The following is a 12,589-nucleotide window of genomic DNA, read 5'->3' as shown; positions in this document are numbered from 1 at the left end:
AAAAGGCAAAGGAGGAAAAACCCAACACCCAACCCCAACCAACCAATTTTCCCCTGCAACCGCTGCAATCGTGTCTGCCTGTCCCGCATCGGACTTGTCAGCCACAAACGAGCCTGCAGCTGACGTGGACTTTTTACCCCCTCCATAAATCTTCGTCCGCGAAGCCAAGCCAAAGAAGAAGGAGGAACTGTTTTTCCCAGAGGGTGGTGAATCTGTGGAATCTACTGCTCATTGAAGCAGTGGATGCTACATCAGTAAATATCCTATGTTTAAGACAAAGTTGGATAGATTTTTACATAGTAGGGGAATTAAGGGATATGGGGAAATGGCAGGTCGATGGAGATGAGCCTATCATCAGATCAGCTGTGATCTCATTGAATGACACAACAGGTTTGACAGACATATGGCCTACTCCTGCGCCTATTTCTTAGGTTCTTATGTCTCAGTCCCTACTTTGCAGAGTTCTGCAAATGAATACAAAACATTAGAAAACATAAACTGGAAGTACAGAGGCAGAAACAGTACATTTCATTCAGTGAGAGACAGAATTACTATAAAAGGAAGGGAATTTGTTGTATTATTCTACTCCTTTTGATCAGTTCATTGTGGAAGTTATCTGGTAGTTGCCAATAATTATCATGAAAGAAACCTTTAAGCAGTTTTATTTAATCTGCAGCAACACACAGATTGCTGGAGGAACTCAACGAACAGGTCAGGAAGCATCCAAGGAAGGCAACAGTCATCAGGAAATCAATTTAGAAAATATAAACTCTCTTGCTTATCTTTCTTTAATCTGTTTTTCATGCCACAAATTCTTGACTCACCCAGGCATTCTTCTGTAGAAGGAAGTTAACATTCCTAATTTTACCAACACATAGAGTTTGTACTGTATATTTGTCAGTTACAATTTAATTACCTCTTGTGCACAGTTCTGGCACTGGGGCATTTCCAGAGGCAACCTTTTGTGAAACTACAGCCAACAATGGATCCCACAAAATATGATCATGTTTTATTTATCATCACATAACTGAAAAATGTGCTTTGTATAAAAGGATAACTAGATATGTCTCTTAGGTTTCATCTTCTGCATCAGTCACAAATGGGATGACATCATCCTGAATCCAACATTCCTTTGAGACTGAGTTACTGCAAAGTCATTGTCAGTATCAGTAGCAGGAAAAAAGGATTAGTGCCTCGGGTTAGGGAGTGGGATGGTGTCCGTGGAGTGATGGAGAACCAATTCTGCTGTTGGAATCATTGAGATGTCGGACTGGAGTGGTTGCAGAGGTGAGTTGGGGGAGAACAATTGACAAAGAGGAACTGGAGAGTTCGGATTATCAGATGTCAGGACCAGAGGGTTGGACTGTCGTCCTGGGTACTGTGCCTATTGGGGCATTAGGGATGGGTGATATATGGCTTGATGGGATGATGGGATTGCCTCCATTTCAATGGAATCAAAGTTAATTTTGGGACTTTCCTTGGAGAGATCCCTATCTAGCACTGCAGCATTTAACCTGGTTGTCACAGGAGTATTGAACAACATTTTAATTTGTAACAAAATCCATTAGCATGTTCTTTCCATTTTTATTTGTAACTTAAGCTTGCTGGCAGAACTCTAACCTCTGAGTCAGAAAGTCACAGGTTCAAGCTCCATGCCAAGATATGAGTGCTGAATATAAGATAATGATGCAGGAGTGAGGGACTATTGGAAGTGTAATTGTTTGGATGGAATAATTATTCAAGGCCCTGCATTCCTCCTCAGATGTTTTTAAGATCCCATGGATGTTTTGAAAAAACAATGGGGATCTAATTTCCTGTTTTAACCAAAGCACTAAAACAGTGCAATTCGTTGTCCATTCATTTATTTATTTTTATTTTTAATTTAGAGTTACAGCACTGTATTAGGCTTTTCCAGTCCACAAGCCTACGCCACCCAAATTCACCAGGTGACTAATTAACCTACAAAACCCATGTCTTTGAAATGTGGGAGGAACTATTTTCCCAGAGGGTGGTGAATCTGTGGAATTGCTATAAAAGGAATATTTTATATTGCTATAAAATATGTGGAATTCGCTGCCCTTTGAAGCAGTGGAGGCTACATCTGTAAATGTATTTAAGGCAAAGTTGGATAGATTTTTACATTATAGGGGAATTAAGGGATATTGGGAAAAGTCAGGTAGGTGGAGATGAGCCTATCAACGGATCATCCATGATCTTATTGAAGGGCAGAGGTCGACGGGCTGGTAGGCCTCCTCCTGCTCCTATTTCTTTTGTTCTCATGAAACTGGAACACCTGGAGGAAACCCACACAGACATGGGGAGAACGTACAAACTCTACAGACAGCGCTGGATTTGAACCTGGGGGTCTGGTGCTGTAAAAGTGTTGTGCTAACCGCTTCACTAACTGTGCCCTCCCACACTAACTTTCTTCACTGTTTGCAGGACTCCACCATTACCTTACACTAAGAGAGTAATTAATTGTTAAATTGATGGACTGAGGAAGCGTGAAGGATGAAAGACAGATGTATCCAGGTGGGGGGAGTGAGAGCAGTGGAATTTGGAGATAAGGGAAGAGTGTGATAGATAATATGAGGCAAAGCAGGAAACGAGAGGAAAATAAAGAGAAACAAAAAGGTCAATGGAGCCAGGATGGGGAGGTGAGAGTGAAGGCCAGGACAGCTGCTGAAGGAAGGAGATGAGTGGAACCTCATAAGTGGTTCCACCACTTCAAACTCTTCCCCCACACATATCCCCCTCCCTCTGACTCCACCCCCAGACTCTTTGCTTTCCATCACTTCTTTTTGCTCTTTCCTCCCCACCTCACCTTTCAGTTGGGCATTTAATTAATTGTGAATTGTTTGGGGATATTTTAAAATGACTTAAGATACTTTCGAAATGCAAATACTTTCTTGTCCTGAAGACAATGTTTGCTGCTGGTTATACACCCTCATGTATGTCAATTGGAAAGGATGCAAAGACTGGTTTGGAGATTATCACACTCAGTGAAATAGAATGCTGGCAATCTTGCGCTGCTTTTTCATTATTATAACTTTTCAGTGGCAGAATTAACCACACGAAGTGGGTGTTTCTAATACTGAAAGTTGCTCGCACCAGCATTCCATGTTACAATCCCTATCCCCTAAAGACCTCTGAAATCCACGTTTATTAATGAACCCTTAATTATCACACATTATGGGATCTAGAATAGGAAAAAAACTCAGCGGACCAGGCAGCATTTGTGATTGAGTCAAAACGCTTCAGGACTAAGAACCGAGAGCGCTGTATTAAAGAGGAGAAGGGGTCAGTAACTCATTGATGGACTGATTAAGATGTATCCAGGTGGGAGAGTGAGAGGGGCAGAATTGGGAGATAAGGGAAGAGTATGATAGATAGTATGAGGCAAAGCAGGAAATAAAGGAAACCAAAAGGCCAATGGCAAGGTGAGAGTGAAGGCCAGGACAGCTGCTGAAGGAATGAGATGGGTGGGATCACATAGGTGATTCCACAACTTCAAACTCTTCCCCCACCTCCGGACTCTTTGCTTTCCATCATTCCTTTATTTGCTTTTTCATCCCCACCTAACCCTTCAGCCTTGGCATTTTTGTTCTCCATTACTCACTTTACTTGTTCTTCCCACTCCACCCAATCCAGAAATTTTTGCTACAACTGTAGGAGGTATAATAGCTATTTCTACAACTTACCCCTCTTGTCTTTCCAGGAACCAAACCAAACCTGTTTCTTCAGGACATGCTACAGAGTATTGCCATATTGGCTTAACCACATTTCAATTAGCCACACACCAGGATAAACATCCAGGATCCTTCTGGCATTCAAATATACTAGCTTCAGAGCTATGAAAGAGAGTTGCTCTATTCATGAGGTTTACTTTTTTAGGTTAAGCAGTAACAGTCTGATCATATTCAGTCCCCAGGTTAACATTGAAGCTCATCTTCTCAAAAATAGTGCAAATAGTTCAAGTTAAAAAAAAGTCCTAAAGATCTTTAAAAAAAGTCACTTGTATAATTCTAGATTTTCACATAACATTTGGGCCGTCAATTCATATTTGTTAACTTTCAACAAATAGGAAATAGACCTTTATGGAAAGAAGGACAAAGTTTCTTATGTCACTAAGTCAGTCAACTGCGACTGGCATGTTTTGTTTTTAGTAGCCCCCCCCCCCCGTTCTTTATTTTTTGATGAATAATTATCATCTGTTAAATTCATATCTCTCAGCTACTTGTCCCCAACTTTTACCAGCAAATTAAAAAGTCAGATCAGCACCATTTACCATTTAACTGCACAAATATAAAAATCCTGTGTGCTTTTGATGGGCTGTACCTGAGAAGTTGGACAGGTTTAAGGATGTGTCATTATTCATTCTCTTCTTCCTCACAGTTACCGTATGTCTAATCTCATCCAAGAGAAGCTTCAGTTCCTGGGAGTGAATGAAATTTTCTTGCTCAATTTTTTGCAACCTCTGATACAGTCCTCGTTGGTATAGATTCGCTCCATTTACATCATCTGAAAAAAATATATAAAGGCCTGATTTATTTGAATCAAATCTACATAATAATTGTTTATAAAACCATTGTAGCAAACTAGAAAAAACACACTGAAATGCTGGAGGAACTCAGCTGACAGACATCCAAACATTTTCTGTGTTGATACCTGCTGAGTTTGTACATTCTCCCCATGTCTTCTACATACGTTTTTTCTGCAAATTGCAGTTAATTTCTTTTTAAGTACTTACTTTTGAAAAAAAAATCTATCAATTTAGGGTCCTCCAATAACTCCAGAAGTTTAAGATGCTTCATTAACATGAAACCATTCATGAGGATGTCCCAAAGTAATAAAGCCAAATTTGCACAGAGCAAGCTCTCACATAGACATGTGATATTGTCCAACTAATGTAATGTTGAGGGAACAATATTGGTCGAGTCAATGAGGAGTGATGGAAAAATAGTTCCGAAAAGGTCAGTCTGAGAGCAATCTAAATGTAGGCTCTGGGCCTTTTTTGCATCAAATGAACACCAAATAATAAGGGAAGATGCAGAGTCTGACTAATTCTTACTGGCTGAATGGAAGATTCATCAAAGGGGATAACAAGCTAAGGTTGGCAGTGTTTATAGCATTTACATGGCATTCATTGGAAATCCCTGTTCATCATGGAGTTGACATAAAAATCAGTTGTGACAGACAGTGTTCTTCATAACATTTAGGACAAACACACATTTCCCCCCCCCCCCCCACCTCCCCTGTGCTTCACAGTTTTAAATATTCAGTCAAACACTTTTGACCATGAAAAAGTCACAGCACTTTTTATACAGAATCCCATTTCAGGGTACCATAATATTTGTGACATATAGCATTACAGGTGTTTGTGAGTACTCAGCTATGTTTAATTGCTTCATTGGTGCAGGTATAAGAGAGCTAGGCCTGCTTCTAAGCTTTTGATCACCTTTGGACTCTGTAGTTGCCATTTTTCAACAGGAGGGTCTGAGTCGTGCCAATGAAAGTCAAAGAAGCCATTATGAGGTTGAAAAACATGAATAAAACAGTAAGAGGTGTCACCCAAACCTTATGATTACCAACATCAATTCTTTGGAACATCATTAAGAAGAAAGAGTGCACTGGTATGACCACTATTTGCAGAAGACTTCAAGAATAGAAATATAGAAGCTACACTGCAATATGCAAACAGCTAGTCAGCCACAGAAACAGGATGACCAGATTACATTTATAAGAGACTGAAGAATTCTGGAAAAAAAAGTCTTGTGAACAGATGAGACTAAGATTACCTGAATCAGAGTGATGGCAAGAGCAAAGTGTGGAGGCAAAAGGAACTGCCAAAGATCCAAAGCATGGCCTGAGTATGCATGGCTGTGACAGGAAGTGGGATAATGATGATGTAACTTCTGATGGCATAGAAACATCTTATCTGCTCAAGTTCGAGCAAATGTCTTCATCCTACAGCAAGACAATGATCCCACACATATTGCTAAAGCAACAAAGGAGTTTTCCAAAGCTAAAAACTGAAAAATCTTTCAATGACCAAGTCAGTCACCTGATCTAAATCCAATTGAACGTGTCTTCCAAATGCTGAAGAGAAAACCTAAGGGAACAAGCCACCTAAACAAGCAGGAACTGGAGATGGCTGCAGTAGAGGCCTGGCAGAGCATCACCAGAAAAGATGCTCAGTTTCTGGTGATGTCTATGAATCATAGACTTCACTAATTTCTACATGGCCCAAATATAAGTGAAATAAATACTTGATTATTTAATATAATATAGCAAGAATTCTTACCATAACAGTACTTGATGCTAGAAAAGTCTCAAGGGATTTTCCTGGACAGTAAATTATTGTTTTTTTTAGGGAGACAGACAGTGATAAAGAAAGAAAAAGGGAGGAATAAATTTCTTTGTCAACACTCAAAGTATGGACTATTGCTTGAGAAATCACATCTGACCATTATCTGCTCTCTAATTCTTTAACCACTCCCAACCTACTTTCTTCACCAATTATTCTAAAGCTTAGACATTCTCTTCATTCACTCCAGTATAGGGTGACCATGACTTCAGTTCACCAAGTCCTGGGAAAACATGCATTCAATTTACCCTGTTTTATCAAATTTTTGGAAGACTTGTGCCAAATATCATTTCAGCCAAATTGAAATTCACTGTGATCATGAAGCAATTGCTTCAAGTAAGTGATGCATTAACCACAGAGCCATTATCCTGTTTGGGCTGTTAATATAGACACCGGCAATTATCTAAAGATTATTAGGGAATTTGGTTAATGTCATGGTTAATAATCCTTTCTTGACCAACATCCATAGATTCTCCTGTTCACCTACGCACTGGGGAATTTACAAAAGCCAATTAACCTACTAATCCTTGGAATGTGAGATGAAACACTCATGATATTTGCCTAATATCGTGCCTGGAAGCTTTAACACATAGCTATGAACCCCAAACCCAACAGGCTGCAATTGAAATATCAGATGCACATCTGGGGGTGGCAACAAGTGGCTCTGCTCTCTTGTCTTGGACATATGCAGAAAACCCAAGAGTTCAAATAAGATGGCTAACATCTGGCGCTGACTGTAAGGAGTTTGTACATTTACCCCGTGTCTGCATTCTGGTATCCTCCCACCATTCAAAATGTAGGTTCATTAGGGTATTTACGTGGCACAAGCTTGTGGGCTGGAAGGCCCTGTTACCATGCTGTATAAATAAATAAGTCTGCATCACAGGGTTGTCAGGGCAAATGTCAACCTGAATTACCAGAATTTACAATGTGTGGATAGATGAATTTCAGATGAGTTGCACTGAAAAAAATTAAAACAGCAGCATATGACCCAAATTTCCCATCTCCACTAGTGTCTCTTTTTCATAAAGGCCTTCTTAGTAGGCCTGAACTTCATTCCAGAGCCTTGACAATCAGAGATTCTGTCAACATCCAGAGAGTTCTCAATGTGCAAAATTTGCTGCTAGATTCATCTTGATAAAATGCATGTCAATATAAATAGGTCAATTTGATGTGTTCCTGACCACTAAACCTTTTAGAAATTGGCTACCACGGCTTTTTAAAGCAGTGGAACAATGAGTGAACTGAGTCCTGTATCTAAAATTATCACTCTTGTTATCACAGCACAATACAGTGTTAAGTGACCATCATAATGGTGGCAGGTTGGTTTGTGTGAGAAATAGGGGAAATAATCTCAGGTTAGAATAATGTGTGTGGTCAGGCACATCCATTGTCCTTTGTTGTTTAGTGAATACAAATCTATTGGTTTCTCAACCTCAGTCTTTGAGTAATTGATGGTCCATCAATGTATGCCTATGAATGAGTTTCAGGATAGGTGCTGTGTTGAGAGCAAAATAAAGAATGGTTAACTTTGGTTTTCAATTGCATAATACCTGACCTAGAAATATTTAATGGAAAAACTGGAAGACTTCCATATCTTAATGTGTGATAAAATAACAGCATGGGCAATTTTCCAAAAGAAATGAATGATTCTGATAAATATACATTGGGCATAATGAAATTGAAATGATTATTAAAGTTCCAATCTTATGAGGAACTTCCCATCTCATGTGGTATTGCACCAAGACAAACTTGTATTTTGCTCTTTAGACTGTAGGCCAATGCCAAAAATTAAAGTAGATATTATGAATGAATTGAAAGGTTGATTTTCACACATTAAAGAGGATTATTGAATCATGCATCATGGAAACAGTCCTTCAGCCCATTAAACCTATGTTGACTGTTGATTCTAACCTTGTATTAATCCATCCATAGATTCTCCTGTTCACCTACATACTGGAGAATTTACAAAAGCCAATTAACCTACTAATCCTTGGAATGTGAGATGAAACACTCATGATCACAGAGAAAACATAGACATTCCTCCTGGACATTCGAGCTGAGAAGCAGCTTGACCACAATCTCCTAAGATTTGAAATTGTTAAGGAAAACATAATTAAAAATACCATTTTATTCTATGAGGAATAGGCCTGGAGAAAATACCCTGTATCCCTTTCACAAACCAGCATGAATTAGTCACAACTCTACTCACCCTGGTTTTTCCTTCTCAATCAAGACACGAATGGACTGTCTTCTAAACTCTCACCCCTTAAAAATCTATCCCAACCCAATGCACTCATTTATCAATATTCTAATTCCAGAACTTATCCTCAATTCAAGGCACTGATCAATTCAATCTTCACATTTACCCCACACTCTTTCCTCCAAGATGTCTGAAATCCAAGGCATTGATATTTGAAGGTTACCCCATACACCCATCCAACCCAACTCCAAAGTCCAAAGCCACAACTTTTCAATCTTAACACCACAACACTAGGCACTGATTCCTCGAGGTATTCCAGTGTCTCCAGCTCAAGAATTAATCAATCCACGCTCTCCTCCTATCCACCTTGATCAACTCAACACTCTCCAACTGAGTGCACAGCCACTGACGACTGAATCCTAATGCTCCATGTTCAGAAGGAGCTCACCATTTGGGTGCATTGAAATTTCGAGCCAACACACGTTCATAAATAACCATGTGCAGTTAATTAGCAATATTGACATTACCATAGATATTGGATATATTTTTGAACCACGGATCATTCAGATCCTTTCACTTTCCTAAATGTTATCACATTCCCTCATAATGACACTGATCTCAACCTTATACTGAAGCTTTATTATTTGGCTTGTCTTTAACATACTTGGAGACATAACAGAAATAACGTAGAAAATAAAAAGACTTTAAACTTGTGATTGTGAATCAAGTAAAGTGATCAACAAGTTAAGCAGCATTTATGGATGAGGAACCAGAGTCAAGGCCCCATTTTTCTATTTTCCTCATTTATACTATTATTGTTGGTGGACCTTGTGTACACGTATGCCTGCAGCAGTTAAGATTTTCAGTGCATCTGTGCAGTGTACTTATGTATATAAAAAATTCATATAATTCTATATTCATGGGGTGTTAAGGAGGAGTTAGGTTAAATCTGAAACAATGGATTTCACTTGAGTTCCAATTAAAGGACAAAAGGAACTAACATTTATTTTGTTGTCATTTCTTGTGCTTGTAGCCAGCCGTAGAAAGGTTTCATTTAGAGATACAGCATGGTAACAGGCCCTTCTGGCCCACCAGCCCATGTCTCCCAAATATACTCATGTATAAAATAGTATAAATGAGAGAAATTAACCTATAAACCCCATACAACAGGGTTAGTGGGATTTGGAAGATCAGGAGAGAACTGAGATATCTTCAGCACTCGGAATAATCAACAGGGCTAGAAGTTATTTCTCCAGCTTTTCAAAAATGATATTCTGGATAAGATTCCAGGAATTAATATTAATTAATGATTTTGAATTTGAATGCAATTTAAATTTACAAATACAATATGGAAAGAGGCCCTTCCAGATCATGTGCCCACAATGCCTGAATGCAGTCATGTGACCAATTAACCTACCAACATATGGTACAGCTTTGGAATGTGGGTGAAAACTGGAGAAGCGGAAGAAACACACACAGTAATGGGGAGACTGTACAAACTCCTATCAGACAGGACCAGATTCAAACCCAAGTTGCTAAGGCTGTGATAATATTGTGCTCACAACTACACTATCCATCCCATTCCATATTAATGAACGATGAACAATAAAGGTATCAAAGTTTCAAGACCACGCATTATTACACATCAACAACTCTGCTCACTTACTTTTATTATTTACTGCTTTATTTTTTGTTAGTTTGGAATAAAACAGTTGAAAAACCATTGTACCCCATTCCTGTGTAATGTTTTGAGATATAAATATAAATTTTACATTCATGTTATTTGAATAAGATCTTTCAAACAAAAAGCAATAAACTCAAGATTATTTTGTTGTCATGTAATAAAATAGATGTAATATTATATGAATTTGCATTTACTCTGCCGTAAGGCAGACAAAAATTTGCCATCTGCAGTAATTGCCTGGTGCCCTTTACAGTCAGAATAAGAAAAGCAAAGGAGAGTCCCTTCAGAGTCACTGAGTGCCCATGGATTGACCTTCAGCACTCCTGTAGCCTCTGCAGCCACACATATTTCAGTCCAAACCACTGGCAAACCAAGCACCAGATCTAAATCTCTGACATGATCGGTAGCCTTCAGAGCCCGAGGCTCCTTGGGAGCCCCTCTCACCCTTGGCATCCTCTCGCATACTGATACCAGTACCCAACCTGTCTCAAGCCATCCAATGCTATTTTTACTGGGAAATATTAGAGGGATTAAACCTAAATTAAAATTGTACATGCATCAAGTGAAATTTGCTGAAATTGCTTCGGTAATAGCCTAGAAAATGTATTGCTATAACTTGGAAGTTGGATATTGAGTTGGGAATGGATCAATGCCATACAGAAGTTAGGAGTTACATTCCACTTGAAAAAAATGACATAATTTAAGAGATAAGTACCATTTATTTTGGAAAATATGGTGCCCATTTTTACAAAATGTTAGAATATATATATACATGCACACACACACACACACACACACACACACACACACACACACACACACACACACACACACACACACACACACACACACACACACACACACACACACACACACAAAATTAGATGATACTGAAAAGTGATATACACCTATTGTAGTTCTCTTGTACTGTTTTTTTCTTTTCTTGTGTTTGTAGGGGGTTGGAGGGAAGAGGGTGTTGGGGGAAGGGGTGGTGTTGTTGTTTCATGGTTTTAAATCTTAAAGTATATTTAAAAAAACAGTCTCAAGCAGTCCACAATATGATGTAAGTCCTTTGTAAAAGTTTGCTTCATTGAACAGACACAAATTATAAATTAGTCATGAAAGGGTTTTTAATCAACTTGCATCCAGATGGGAGCGGCAGGACAGATCATGCAGGGTATTGCCTACATCATGTGTGTCCTGAGCACCCATTCAAAGCATGCTTACACATCCAAGGTTTTTTTTTTAACATTCTTAGCATTTAAACACATTAGTCAGGGATAGTTGTCCTTGAGCAGTTTACTTCCATCTGATAAGCAGTTTCAATTTCATTCATTCTAATTTGTGATTACGTATTTTTTGTATTCCTGCAGTTTCAACTTATTTAGACATACTCCTTATAAGGAGTTGTTTTTCAATTTGTTTAAAGACATTCTGTAATTGATATAATTATTCACATCCTAATCAGTTCTTGCCACGTAAGGACCTTCTGCAGTTGATATGATCATTCATAGTCAACAATTAAGTTCAAATTATTATCATAAAGTTTTGTAAAAGTATTGTATCAATCAACGTTACCACCTTCAGGCCAGCAACCTGGAACCTGCATGGGTTCCTCACCTCGAGTCACCTACAGCCCGTTGACTGAGTGTTCTTCAGCTATCTCATAGAGAAATTATGTCCACATTCTGACAGACTTATTCATAGACAACAGGCAACCCATTTTAGTTGCTGTATCAGAAGCCAAATCATGTTGGACAGCAAACCTTCACCAGATGGGATATTGTGAATCACATAAGTTTTTAAGGCAGATGATAGTTTCAGAGTCTCCTTTATCAATCTTTATTTAATTACCTGAAATTTAAATCAATGTCTCTGAATCAATAATATGTACAGTGCCTTCCAGAATGTTTGGGACAAAGACACTTTTTTCCTCCATTTGCTCTTGTGCTCCACAATTTAAAATTTGTAATCAAACAATTCACATGTAATTAAAGTGCACAATCCAGATTTTATTCAAGATTATTTGTATACATTTTGGTTTGAGCATGTAGCTATTACAGCACTTTTATAAATAGTCCCCTCATTTAAGGGCATCATAACATTTGGCGCATAGTATATTAAAGTAGTCATGTTTTGTACTTTTTTTGCATATCCCTTGCATGTAATGCCTGCTTGAAGGCTACAATTCATAGACATCGCCAGGTAGTGAGCACCTTCTCTCTGGTGATGCTCTGCCAGGCCTCTACTGCAGTCATCTTCAGCTCCTGCTTGTTTTGGGAGCTTGTCCCCTTAAATTTTCTCTTCAGCATATGGAAGGTTTGCTTGATTGGAT

General features: G+C 38.7%; 1 protein-coding gene across 7 annotated transcripts in view; it reads right to left on the bottom strand.

The window, feature by feature from the left end:
* Positions 1-12,589, bottom strand: part of LOC138757652 (alpha-1,3-mannosyl-glycoprotein 4-beta-N-acetylglucosaminyltransferase B-like) — a 180,493-nt gene that overhangs the window by 121,719 nt on the left and 46,185 nt on the right. For 6 of the 7 annotated variants that reach the window (XM_069925319.1, XM_069925318.1, XM_069925317.1 and 3 more), the window contains one exon: positions 4,339-4,521. The exons of the other annotated variant lie outside the window; for it this stretch is intronic. In XM_069925319.1, the coding sequence (XP_069781420.1) occupies positions 4,339-4,521 (183 nt within the window). The remainder of the gene's footprint in view (positions 1-4,338; positions 4,522-12,589) is intronic. 7 annotated transcript variants of the gene reach the window in all.

Source organism: Narcine bancroftii, chromosome 3 (genome assembly GCF_036971445.1).
Source record: "Narcine bancroftii isolate sNarBan1 chromosome 3, sNarBan1.hap1, whole genome shotgun sequence".
Taxonomy (NCBI): domain Eukaryota; kingdom Metazoa; phylum Chordata; class Chondrichthyes; order Torpediniformes; family Narcinidae; genus Narcine; species Narcine bancroftii.
This window is presented reverse-complemented; position numbering and strand designations above follow the sequence as displayed.